This window comes from Trypanosoma conorhini (assembly GCF_003719485.1).
Source record: "Trypanosoma conorhini strain 025E chromosome Unknown Tco_14.4_contig_00004, whole genome shotgun sequence".
NCBI lineage: Eukaryota > Euglenozoa > Kinetoplastea > Trypanosomatida > Trypanosomatidae > Trypanosoma > Trypanosoma conorhini.
In genome coordinates, this window is record NW_021704090.1 from 82,842 (window position 1) to 95,270 (window position 12,429).

At 54.6% G+C, this 12,429-nt stretch overlaps 6 protein-coding genes across 6 annotated transcripts, besides 5 other annotated features; all 6 read right to left on the reverse strand.

The window, feature by feature from the left end:
- Positions 1 to 316: 316 nt before the first annotated feature.
- Positions 317 to 371: a microsatellite.
- A 7-nt stretch (positions 372 to 378) lies between these two features.
- Positions 379 to 1,239, reverse strand: Tco025E_00259 (uncharacterized protein; the record flags this gene model as incomplete). Its single annotated transcript, XM_029367203.1, has 1 exon — positions 379 to 1,239. One exon carries the CDS (start codon positions 1,237 to 1,239, stop codon positions 379 to 381), a length of 861 nt encoding a protein of 286 aa, XP_029232728.1.
- A 370-nt stretch (positions 1,240 to 1,609) lies between these two features.
- Positions 1,610 to 1,657: a microsatellite.
- A 39-nt stretch (positions 1,658 to 1,696) lies between these two features.
- On the reverse strand, positions 1,697 to 2,935 carry Tco025E_00260 (uncharacterized protein; the record flags this gene model as incomplete). Its single annotated transcript, XM_029367204.1, has 1 exon — positions 1,697 to 2,935. One exon carries the CDS (start codon positions 2,933 to 2,935, stop codon positions 1,697 to 1,699), a length of 1,239 nt encoding a protein of 412 aa, XP_029232729.1.
- Positions 2,936 to 3,221: 286 nt separating this feature from the next.
- Positions 3,222 to 3,253: a sequence feature (A-rich).
- Positions 3,254 to 3,439: 186 nt separating this feature from the next.
- Tco025E_00261 (uncharacterized protein) lies at positions 3,440 to 4,696 on the reverse strand (the record flags this gene model as incomplete). Its single annotated transcript, XM_029367205.1, has 1 exon — positions 3,440 to 4,696. One exon carries the CDS (start codon positions 4,694 to 4,696, stop codon positions 3,440 to 3,442), a length of 1,257 nt encoding a protein of 418 aa, XP_029232730.1.
- Positions 4,697 to 5,299: 603 nt separating this feature from the next.
- Positions 5,300 to 5,319: a microsatellite.
- A 20-nt stretch (positions 5,320 to 5,339) lies between these two features.
- Positions 5,340 to 8,699, reverse strand: Tco025E_00262 (ribosome biogenesis protein BMS1; the record flags this gene model as incomplete). The annotated part of the gene is made up of 1 exon (XM_029367206.1): positions 5,340 to 8,699. One exon carries the CDS (start codon positions 8,697 to 8,699, stop codon positions 5,340 to 5,342), a length of 3,360 nt encoding a protein of 1,119 aa, XP_029232731.1.
- A 643-nt stretch (positions 8,700 to 9,342) lies between these two features.
- Tco025E_00263 (S-acyltransferase) lies at positions 9,343 to 10,644 on the reverse strand (the record flags this gene model as incomplete). The annotated part of the gene is made up of 1 exon (XM_029367207.1): positions 9,343 to 10,644. One exon carries the CDS (start codon positions 10,642 to 10,644, stop codon positions 9,343 to 9,345), a length of 1,302 nt encoding a protein of 433 aa, XP_029232732.1.
- Positions 10,645 to 11,006: 362 nt separating this feature from the next.
- On the reverse strand, positions 11,007 to 12,068 carry Tco025E_00264 (uncharacterized protein; the record flags this gene model as incomplete). Its single annotated transcript, XM_029367208.1, has 1 exon — positions 11,007 to 12,068. The coding sequence occupies one exon, from the start codon at positions 12,066 to 12,068 to the stop codon at positions 11,007 to 11,009; it is 1,062 nt and encodes a 353-aa protein (XP_029232733.1).
- Positions 12,069 to 12,117: 49 nt separating this feature from the next.
- Positions 12,118 to 12,157: a microsatellite.
- Positions 12,158 to 12,429: the final 272 nt, after the last annotated feature.

Below are 12,429 nucleotides of genomic sequence, written 5' to 3' on the forward strand. Positions count from 1 at the left end.
AACAAAAGAGTGGTCCTCTGTACATTGGATTGACGATGACGTTAGTCGCGTTTCCCTGCCTGTTTGCGTGTGTTCATGGAGGTCACCCGCACTCTTCTGCAGTGGACACAGAGAGACTGGCAACCGCTCGCACCCTGACAGGATAAGCGAAGTAGGGCACAGGGCACCGTTTAGGCGCCTCGCAATATTCTGTAAAGAAAAAAAAAAGTTGCTTGTTCTCTTTCCATCAAACGCCGCCTCTTTGCTTTTTGGTTTCTTGGAGCATCTCCATTTCCTCCTCTTCTGCTTTTTCTCTGTGCGTGTACATATACTTTTACCTCTGTCTCTCCCTCTCCCTCCCCCTCTCTCTCAGACACACTCACTCCCTCCTCATCAGTGCTAGAGTCGCTTGAAGACGATACTCTGCGTGTACCAAAAGTTGTCACCGCGGAAAGAAGGTCTAAACACGGCGTCGCTAGGCTTCTTCACACGCGACTTTGGGTCCTCCCTAGGATCAAAGGCGTTATACGGGTCCTCCCAGTAATCCATTGCGGTGGGTTTGTCATCTACGTAGCCCGCAGGCCGCCAGGGCTTGTCTACGACGAAATGCTTGAGTGGTGGAAGCACCGGTTTGGGCATAAACGGTTTGGTCATCACATAACACATGGAGACCCCCGTGACGGGAGATTCATCGAACGTGTAGCCATGACGTCCAACAGGTATGAACGGCGCCGCAGGCATGCGACGACGCCACATATCGCGTTCCTTCTTTGCGTTAATTCGAGGTTGGTCGTAGATGGTGGCAATGTATTCGTTGCCAATCTCGCTCAGGGCCAATCCCGGTGTCCCATAGCTGCCTAGTTTGCCGGGGGAGGTGAGTATTTGGCGCGGCATCGACTTGGGAAAGGGCTGTGGTCCACGGGACATGGGGTTGTCAGGCATGTGTGGGTAGGGCTCCTTCTGAATCAAGCCGTAGTACGAGCCAAGGCCCTCCCCCTTCTGTGGGGGGCCAACGAAGATGAAGCCGGTTGCTGTCATGTTTTTCTTTCGACTCACCATTTCCTCACGCCGGGCCATGGTCTCCGGGTCAGAGCGGCGGTCGCCATTGTACATGTACCTGAACTCCTTGTCAAAGAGCGCGTCGGGGTTGTGGCCGGTCTTTGGGAAGCAGGTGACGAAGTTGACCCCCTGCGCCCGCTCATCCACCGCATGCTTGTATCGGTCACCAAGACCCAAGTAGGACGGTATTGAAAAGACCATTTTCTCTTTGAGGCAACTCGCGTCTACGTGTGTCCAAGATGCCCCCTCCACTCTATTTGAGGAGCCTGCACAAGTCACTGCTACACGGAAGAAGGAATACAAGGTGTCAATTTACGGGCAAAAAGAAGCGTGAAGAATAAATTACGGTAAAAAAAAGAAGAAAAACAACAACAAACAACTCACATGCACAGCTATAGCAGGAGAGAGATGCTGAGTATTCGGTAAATGATTAAATTCCTTCATGCCTCGCGTGGCAGAAATGGTGCGCAACCGAGGCGTGAGGAGGTATTTAAGAACAGCCCTTTCCAATGAAGCCGTAGGCGTACGCTCGTCTGTCGCCGCGACACTAAAGTCACCCCCGCCTTGAGACACAACGCCAAACCAGCAAAAACAAAACAACAGAAGCAACAACAACAACGGGGAGGAGGCAAACGGAAGCTGTGAGACGTGTCGATTGTCACCGGAGTCTAAGCACGTGAATGCCCACCACGGCCTCAGACTGGAGGAAAAAAGGACCCACCCACCCGCTTCCGCAGCTCTCCGATTGGCAATCCTTAAAACTGCCATCCGCGTCCATGTCGGCACGAACCACGGTGAAGCCGGCGCCGGAATCCTCCAGGCAGATTGGGCTCCTCCGAAGCATAACGAAGCCCTCCGACGGCGAGGGACTTGTCTTGGCAAGACGGTAGGAAGAGACACATATGGACGCCGCCCATGTGGCATCAAAAAAGCGTTTCATTGTTTCTTTCTGCCGATGTGACTGGACGACGATGGCGACAGCATCCTCAGCGGAGCTCAAGGCCTGATGAAGCGTGGTGACGAGGGAGTCAATCAAATTCACATCGTAGATGCAGTCTGCGGCTAGAATGAGATTGCACCCCCACTTCTGCAGCCTTTCTCGGTTTCGCTCGTGCTCCGTCCAGTCAAGAATTTCGGCAACATGCGGCGCATCCTCCTCCTCAGTGCGGCAGAAAGAGTCATGCATCGGTTCCCTTGCCGTGATATAGGAATGCAGGTTAAAGAGAATGTTTTCAATCAACTCTGGTTGGTAATCGGTGAGGACACATCCCTTGACCCGCTCCCTGTAGCACATGTGCTGGTGGAGCATAACTGGCGTTAACCCAACACCAGCGCCAAGTTCCAGGATCCGCAAATCACCTTCGCGGGGCAACATAACGGAGGCGGGGCTGGAGAGTTCCGCCAAAAGAAGCTCTACCAATACAAATGCTGCTGGCCAAAGCGCGAGGCCCACATTCGCGAATTGCCCCGCGGCCAAACGAACAGGCAGAAATGTTTTCGGTGTGCCAGGGGAGTATAATATCTTGTAGCACATGCTTGTCTGAGAATCACTGGAGGTGCTCACAGAGAAATCAACATAAGCTTCCATGAGTTGCGAGTCGACGAGGTCCTCGCTTAGCGCCTCCGTCGTGCGCGGCGTGGTTGGCAGAAGTTCCAGCTGTGTGATAAAATGCTTCAGGAACGCACGAATATTCGCCTTGCGGGGTGGGAATTTTTGCACGAGCGGATGCTTGACCAACAATGCAACACATAACTGCTGCGCCTGTGAAGAGTACCACGGCACACCACACACCCGACAGTCGTCTTTGAAGGCATCAAATGTCAGCTGCGGTGAGGCAGACTGCAGGAATAGCAGCAGCGATGCTGGCGGAAGTGGGCCGAGCGTGGTGCGTTGCATCCGAAGCCACTTTTTCTCCACACCCCAACTGTCCCTTCCCCAACCCGGATGAGTGCGTGTCTCCCTTTGTACAAGTGGCAATGGTACAGAGGGCGGTTTTAAGGAAAAATGTGGAACGGTTCAAAGCGCAATGGGCCCCAGCGATGCCAGTGCGATTTTGGAGCAGAGATGAAACGTGAACCCAAGCGGGTACAGTTGTCCAGATTAGCAAGAGGAATGAGGGCAAACGTCCACAAACAGACACATAGAGAGAGAAAAGGAAAGGAACATCTCACCCCCCCCCCCCAAGAAAAAAAAAAGAAGAGAAAAAAAGACAAATGAACTTTGTTTTGTTCTTCACAAGGACGGAATACACAGTGATTGTACAAAAGACATGAGCACTGACTGACGAACCGCCTGAGTGGAATGAGGAAGTTGCGGGAGAAAAAGAGAATAGATTTCACGCTCTCCTCACGGGTTGTGGTCCTCTTCTTTTTGCGCGTGTTTTGTCCCCTTACTTTTCATCTAATACTCTTCACTCAATTCCTCCAGTTCACGTTGCGTCAAGTGGCGTATTGGCACCTCCACATGCACGTAGTTGCGTTCCAACCCCAAGCTGAGGGCCAGGGCGGACCCCATCACTTCCAACGGCCGCCGCAGGTGCCGGTTTTGTCTCCAGCCTCTCCCAAGCCCCTGTTGGGTCGCGACGACACCACTGCTGTGGCGAGCTCTGCGTTTGACCAACGGCAGCTCTGCAACCCGCTCGAGAAACGGCACAATGCGGTGTAGCAGCGCCGAGGGCAGCACAACCGCCCCCGTCGCAACCACCGAAGGCAGATCTTTCAGAGACAGGGATGTGTGAAAGAATGCGTTGTACTCACGCATTAGTTGACGGCCAAGGGGGTTGTGAAGCAAAAACATTGTATTGTACGACTCCCCGTAAAAGATGCAGCAGCGACGCGAACCTGACGCTTGCTGAAAGATGCGCTGACGAATCTGACACAGCAATTGCGTATCAACGCGCATGTCGTGTTCAAGAAAAGCTACCCATTCCTCACTTCCTCCTAATGCTGACGCGGAGGGCATGGCTGCGGCAACGCCACTGGAATTCGTGCCGCCAAGAGAATGGCCAACCATTTGGCTTCTGTATACAGTCATAATTGCGCTGTAAATATGCAAAAATCTCCTACTTGGGACAAATCCAGGCATTTCCCACTCACGCAAAAGACGATTCCGCAGCATATCCGACGGGTACGACTTCACTAACGGTTCCCTTGTGGCGAGAAAGTAAATGCGGTTCCCATTGCTCCTGCCCGCCCCCCTTGCCTTGTGATAGGCCTGAAGACCCTCCACTACTTCCCTCGTCGTTGGCGACAAAGACGATGTGGGAGTTAGAAATGACGAAAGCAGCGAGTTCCATTCAAGGTCCTCATAGAGCTGCTCATACAGCTGCCTGTGAAACACAACAAAGATATTCAACTCCACAGGCCTCTCTCCAGCTGCAGCCTCCACCAAACCGCAGGTGACCGCATCATGTGGCGTGCTATTCACGTCAGGGAAGAGTGTTACCGGCAGTTGTTCCACCTCCCTTTGGTGCATTTCTTCCATACGATAACGGTGCACGCGACTACGTGCCGTACTGCTCGCAGGCGGGAGAATGACGACTAACACAAGGAGAGAAATTGCGGCGAGGATGCACAGCAGTTGCCGCAACAAAGATGCTGCGCGAGGAGACGCCCGCTTGCCATGCCCTACGTTGCGTGCCATCGACCTCAGAAACATTTGGCCACTCAAAGATTATATACATATATATGGTAATATGAATTTACTGGGTAACTAATCTTCCCTTACCGTTTAAACTTAACTTATTTTGCTCGCCACAGGGTTTTCTCTTCGTCAGCTCTGGGTTGACGCTGTTCAGTATCAAGCCCTTTTGTCGCTATCCACACGAATGTGCGCCACTGCAGAGACGACGCCTCTCCTTTCCCCCCGTTAGCACTGCCAGACCCAACACCAGGCCCTGTGTAGCTTTGCTGGGACGGTCTGTGCATCTTCCACAGGAAAAAAAAACCGACAAAAAAAAGAAAAGGAAAGAAGCAAACAAGGCAAGAATAATAAGGGCAACCGGCACTTAGTTGTCCAACGTGTGTGGGTGTACGCCTGGGAAGAGGGACACAAGGAGGAACACGCGACACAGTTTGTTTCTTCTGCCTGCTATGGCTCCATTAATCTCGGGTGTGGGGCGGGTTTGGAGAGTTCACTTCACAATGTCCTGTGACCATTCCACCCCCATATCCTTCTCTTCCGTCTCTTCCCTGCTGAACTTAATCGTTTAACTTGAACGCTGAGGCCGGGAGTGAAGGAAAGCACGTCTTTATCGTCCCCATATATATATATATATATATGTCTCATGCCCGCTCTCCCTTTACTTGCGCGACTTATGCTGCGAGCGGAACTCGCGCAGACGCGCCGTCTCCTTCTTCGCCTTCTTGAGTTGTCGCATGTACTCTTCCTCCTCAACGGCCGACTCGCGTTGCCGCCGCAGACGCGATCGCTTCTTTGCCTCCTCCTTCTTTTGCAGCATCGCGTCTGCCTTGTCCGTGAAGGCGTCAAGCAGCGCGGTGCGGCGCATGTCCCGCGGCTCCGGCGCGACGGTAACAGCACCGGCGATGCGTTGCTGCACCGCAGTGGTGCGCTCAAGAGGGATGAACTCCTCCTTCATATTAAACGGAAGCTGCAGCTTTTGATTGCGAGAGAGGAGAACCTTTGCGGCGTCCTTGCCAGCATCTGCACCCTCATGCTCCTCGTCGGCCCGCTGGCGGCGTTTGATCTCGTGGTACTCCGAATCTGTTTTCGTGGCAAGTGGAACGTTGTGCTCCCAACGCAACTCACGCATACTGCGCATGCCTACCCAGTTTGCGTCCACAAGGTTGCGCTGCGTGGAGCAATACTTGGGCGGATGCACCGTCTTCCATGCCCGACAGAAGACGATGTCCGAGGGGAGTAGCTTGTCCTCAAAGGTGGCGCGTACCAATCCGTCTTTTCCCTTAAAAGCCGCCTTTACAATACCGCGAATGCCCGATACCGACTTGAGTTTTGCACCAACAAACTTGGTTGCCTCAATGTCGCTGTTAAACATGCCCTTCACAAACACCGTGGTTTTCATAATTTTATTTGGTGTTCCTGTGAGTTTAAGCTTCTTCACAATATTTGTGGCATGATCGTTTCCAAGCGTGTACCCCGTGCAGGAAATGCGAAAGTTTGGAGATCTTTGCTCCTTGACAGGGATGGCAATGAAGCCCGTGTTCGTCGGCGCCACTGGCGCGTAAAAGGCAGCCACGCAGTGCATGTGCTGCGGCGTGTATTTCAAATAACGCACACGGCCATTTGGGTCCTCCGTGGCGAATATCGGCTGTGTCTGAAAGCGACGCCATCCCATGGACAACAATAGCGGGTCTTGGGCCTTGAGGATCTTTGGGTACCAGCGGTGCCGCTTCAGCCTCGCGTGGACAATCTGAAACTGGTCCTCCCCCGCATTAACGCCACCGGCGATCAACGGTGTGGTCGGGTCGAATAGCCGCACAAACTCCACCGGGACGTTCTCAAGCACGAAGCGAACGTACAAACCACTGAAGTATCCGACGAGTTGTATTTTTTTCGCTACATCCTCACCCATCTCCTGTAGAGCCGCATCGAGTCGTTGCTTCTTTTCCTCAACCGCACGGGTGAGTTGGTGGTAGTGCGAGTACGTGTTGCTCCTATCGCCCATGTCGTACGAAGCATCAAAGTCTTTTTTCTTCGCCATTTTCTTCTGCAGAAGTCGTTCCTGCTCCTCCGTCAGCGTCTTTCCCTCCAATACGTCCTCCTCCTCTGCGGCATCGTCGTTATTATTATTGTTACCATTATTATGATTATGAGTCTTAGGGTTCCTCTGACTATCCCCATCAGCGCGACTTTGGTGCGGGTCGTAGAACTGGATGGCACCGTCGTCGTCGTTGTTGCGCAGAGAGGGAGGCACCCCAGAAGCCGCAGTTGTGGTGGTTGGCGTCGTCGCTGCCTGCCGCGGCGCCAAGAACGTCGACACAAGTTCGTCCAGTTCCGTATCGGCGAAGGCCGATTTGCTCACCGCCACGTCATCCTCGGCGAGAATGTCATAGTCACTGCCTTCACTGTCAGCGCCGCGCGGGTCCTTCTTTCTGCTCGCCGTCCAGCCGCCGCGATGCGGCGTCGTGTCGTCAGATGGCCGGAATGCCCCCCACGCGGGTGACGAGGACGCGCCATGGCCGACGGCCGCCAATGCGTCCACTCGCCGTCGTCCACGTCTTTCGCGCCCCTCCTCTTCCTCCCACTCCGCGTCGGCGCTGGAGTGGCCCTCACGGTCCTCCTCCGGCTGCACGGCGGAGGAGGGGAGCGGCTTCTCGCCGCGGACGATGGCGTCGAACTCTTCGTCCTCGCTCTCGTACCCCCTGCTCGCCTCGCTCCCGGGGCGCTCCTCCTCGCCTTCCCCGCCGTCCTCCGCCGCACGCGCCGCGTAGCCCCAGTCCCCCGTGACGAAGAGATTCTTCAAGCGACGGAGCAGCGCGGCGTCCGACCAGTCATGACGCACAACATTCTCCCGGACGGCGTCAGGCGCATTACGACCACGCGGCGCAAGACTTTCACCCGCCTCGGCGGCGTCGCTTGCCCTCGCCTCCTCCTCGTCGTGAGCTTCTGGGCCGTAGAGAGACAAGTCATTTCGAGGCATACGGCCTTCGGCGGCGCCGTTGCCGCCAGTACTACTACTACCGCTGCTGCTGCTGCTGCCGCCATCGTCGTCGTCGTCGGAAGGTGCCTCCACCGCGTCCATCGCAAGCTCCATCGTGTCCTCGTCGCGAAATACCACAGGACGACGAACGACGTCCAAAGCAGCGGCAGCGGCGTCCATCGGCTTCGCGCGCTGCAATTCTCTTAGGTACTGCAACCCCTCGCCAGAGCGTTCAATCATCCCCTTCTCTGCATCCTCCTGAATGTAGATGGCGTCGTCGTCGTACATCACCCCGCTGACGTTGCAGTAGGGGGCGTAGATGCGTTTTTGTTTCATGCCAAGATGACGCATCTTGTGCCCCTGCGACGTACCATGGCTGAGGTCATCCATGGCGCAGGGGTCCTCTTGTTTAGAGATGTGTGCAATAGGGAAATCCCCCAAGCCAGGAATGTGTACAACTTGTTGCGACTTCAACGGTTTCCCACGTGCGTAACCGTAGAAGGCAATGGTACGGTTGCAGTTTGCATCCTCCACGATGTCCTGTGGGGCTGTAATGTCCTCATAGCGGTCAATCAGGACACAACTGTGTGTGTTGCGCCAGTTCTGTATCTTGGGCTCCACGCAAATAAGAAGCCGGTGCAGCTTTAGAACGTCTGTGGAGCGATACATGCCACGCACCATGGGAGCCAAACACATTAACTTTGCACCAGCTGCCACTTCATGCCAAAAACGATGTCGAAGAAACTTCTTGCGCTTCTTAAGTGCCTTACCAGTCTTGAGTTGATCAAGGTGGGAGACGACTCCAAACATGCGGGGAAACCCATGCACCTGGGAAATGTTGAGAAACTCAAACGTCTCCATCTCGAACCCAAAGCTGCCGTCAACCATGAGCAAGATGAGATCCGCCACCTTGGCAACGTCGCACATCGCCGTCAGTGTGTTTGGACACTCAACGAATGTCACACGACGACTGCGACCCGCCACCACTGTGATGGGCCCCCGCACCGCCTGGACGTTGCGATTGCTGTAGAACTTCACCATGGAGCGAATCAAGGTCGACTTGCCAACACCGGGAGGACCCACCACAGCCACGAGCAGCGGCGGCTCCGAGACGATGTGGCGAAGCGTCTTATCCACCGTAGGCACATGCAACGCAGTCTCGCGCTTCTCAAGACTTCGAAGAAGCTTTTTGTCCTTTGCGACTGCCTGATGTCGGGCCCTGAAACGCCTTTCTGTTGCTGCCACGGTTGGGCTCAAGCTCTATGCCTGCCTTCTTTTTGCGAACTTCCTCCTTCTTGACGGCCTTGCTGCCAACCACCCGGCTCTTGTGGCTCTTGTTCCTTTGCTCGCTGTCCCCCTCCATTGCACGACCCGCGAACACCTAATGGCTTTCCTCCACCGCCTCCCACCCACCTGTTGGTTGGCTGCGCGTGCAACGTGCCCCCCACCACTACTGCTGCAGCGACCACGACGGCTTGTGGTCCTACGGCTCTTCGCAAAACACACAAGGAAAGAAATAGAGAAACCAAAATGGGGGAAAACAAAGCACACACGCGAGAATGCAAAAAAAAAAAGCATCTCCCGCAATGCACTCCTAGCCCTTCGTTATTTCATCGTCGCCGAAGAGGGAGAGGCACACCGGCTAGTCCCAGCGCCCGCTGGCTGGGAAGTTGTGACCCCGCTACTACACCCGCGTGGCACACAAGTGCACAAATTCGTCATCAAAAAGGGAAGGTGGGGTGCGATGCCACATGTGCCAATGTATATTCCGCAGTACGCCACGGGAAAACGGGTTCTTTTTGCCCGTGTAGACATCTTGCAGGCGTTCTCGTGTTGTCTGCTCGATTGTAAGGGAATACAGCATAGTGGCGCAAATGAATGTCACCGAAGCCGACAAAAACAGCAAAACAGAAGACAATGCGAGACAAATTCCAACCGACCACGGAGTGAGGGAGGACGCGGCGTCGTACAGTGCCAACAGCAGACATACTCCAGGGAACAACGCCACAAGGGCGATAGCAAAAAGGAATAAAATAAAACTGCGCACGTTTCGACGCCCCACACAAACCCCAATCACAGAGCAGTGGTGGTCGTGCTCTTGCACGCACAGGCCGCAGAAGTAGCAATGTGCCGCCCTCATCGGGCGATAAATTTCACACGTCGAGCACCATTTTCGTTCCACTGGCTGCCCCTCCACAGTTTCCCACCGACTCTCACGGCTTTTTGCCTCAATGTCTTTGAGGGTTAACTCGTCCGTGCCGTTGTCATTGCCTTCCAGGTACGCGGGGCGCACGAAACCGGGGTCCATGTACACGCAACGCAGCATCGCAATCAAGCTTACCAGAATAAAAAAACCCTCATAGTAAACCATGCGCCACATCCATTCGTCGTGAAGTAGTTGGGCGCAAAGTACAACCACAGTGTAGAGAGCCACGATGAGAGCGAGTACGACGGCATACGAGACGGAGGTTTGTGGAACAGGTATATTCACAGGTCGGCAGCACGGTAGCTGCTTACGAAAAATTCGCACGTTGCCTATTTTCGCAACCGGGTTGGTTCCAAAGATAATGTACTCTATCGCGTGTACCAATGGGTAGAGAAAGGAAAACCTCTCAGAAAGAGCTTGTATGCGGCGTGCTGAGAAGGCCTGCATTGTTTCCCCGCTCATTTTAGTAGGCATTTCTTTCTGTTGCTGCTCCACAACACCGGCGACCACCATGTAGAGCTGCGTTGTGGCGGAGCACCCACCCGACTCCTCCACCTCGGGGGAGAAGCAGACGTCGCCTTCACCTTGGTCCGCGAGTACACAGGGGTCGTTCGGAGGCAGCGGCACCGACGGGTCACGCAGGTCAATCAGAGAGCGGCAAACATGGCACTGAATGCCGTACACGGCCGTGCTAATGCAATCGAAGTTGACGGTGTTGCTGCATATGGGACAGAGCACGCTATACGTGCGGCCCACCACAGGAACCGTTCCGACAGGCATTTGCGCTACCCACCCCACCTCTCCTCCTCTCAATTCCTCTTGAAGGCCCCAGCAGCGCCTTGCGGAGCAGAAACAAAAAATGGATACTCCAAGTGCGAGTGACAAGAAAGGGGAGGGAAAAGGGGAGGGAAAACCAAAAAAAAACGGGAACATTTGCGCCGTCAGAAATAAGTAATATTAACAACACCAACAACCAAAAGAAGTATACGAATGTAGAAAAAGAGCGTGTGCAAAAAAAAAAAGAACGTTTCGACAGTTACATCCGCAGCACCCTCTTTTTTTCCCCTCTGATCAACACCTGCAGAAAAGGCAACAATATTTATCGCACGGAACACATGCATACACATTATTATGCGTGCTCATCAGTCACAGATAAAGCATAATCCTTTTCTCGCCTTCCCACAAGCACATAACTCGGCGCGCGATGTAGTTTCCTTCCTGCCTCCAGTTGCGTGACGCTTGGCGCCCATCATGCTTACAGCAGCCGGCACGAACTGTGCAGAACAGGACGGGCAAACCACGCCCGACACAATATGAACATAAAACACGCCCACACCACATCTGGGGCACGCTACGGCTGCGGATGCCCCAGAGGAATCGGGTTTCCCAGGGACAGGCTGCTGCCGCTGGAATGACTCTTTGCTCTTCGGGTGGTGAACAGACGCCTTGTCTTCCTCTTCGTCCGAGATGTTGAACTCTGCAAAAAGCTGCATTAGCGTTCGACGGCTTTTTCCCCGTTTTTTCCTCAGCGCGGCCTTTCGCTCCGCGTTCAGCTCACAGTTTGCAGGCCCGCAACCATCACCTTGCCGAGGTGCTTGACGACCCCCGCTCTCCTCCTCGCGGTCGTCATCGCCGCTAGAAAAATCAAGAGCAGGGAGGGGCGCCGTCCGCTTCGCAGGTGGCTTCGCCCTGCGAGAAGTCGCTGAGGCTTCAGTAGGCGTGGGGTTATCATGTGCCACGCATTCAGCGAAAATATCGGGCGGCAGCGGAATTTCGAACAAAGTGTTGTCCGCAACGACACGAGGGCGCTGCCGTTGCTCTTTCTTGCGGTCGCCAGGGAGTGAAGACTGGGCAAAAGCAGTAAATAGCGGAGGGGGCGGCGGAGGAGGCGGAGGAGGCGGGGCGGTGGGCCCATTGAAGGGCGGCGAAGAAGAAGTTGGCGGTGACTTTCGTCCTGCTGGCGCCTTGGACCGGAGCGCCTCCAGCGTGCCCTCGAAGTTTTGCTGAAGAACCTGAAAGGCCTCATGTGCACCGGGCAGCGTGTTCTTGTCGGGGTGAAGGCGCAACGCCAGCGCCTTGTACACCCGTTTAAGCGCGGGCTCGGCCATCACGCCGTCAGCGCCAAAAAGTCGCACCGCATCACCGTCGGTGCGCAACACATAAGACACGAGCGCCTCGCCGGACAACTCGCCTGCTATCACCATGTAGACCGCTGCAACACAGTGCCGGCGCAAATGTGGCTGCGCGTCTGTGCCCTCCCTCCCCCACCCCCCACCCACCGCCCACCGCCCCAGCAGCGTTGCCGCAACAGCAACAACAAAATCGCAACGACTATTGCTGCAGACCTCTCAGTCCAACACCCCTTTTGAATAATATTCCCGGGGTGCAGCGCTCCTCGTAGCAACAAAAAAAATCAAGTGTGGGAGAGAAGGAACCAAGCAATGCGATGTTGCACAAAAATAAATGGACGAAACAAGACAATGATCAACGATGAGTTTCACACACTTCCTTCAAAGAACTTAAGAAGCAGAATTATAACTTACAACAAACAACACCCACCCCTTT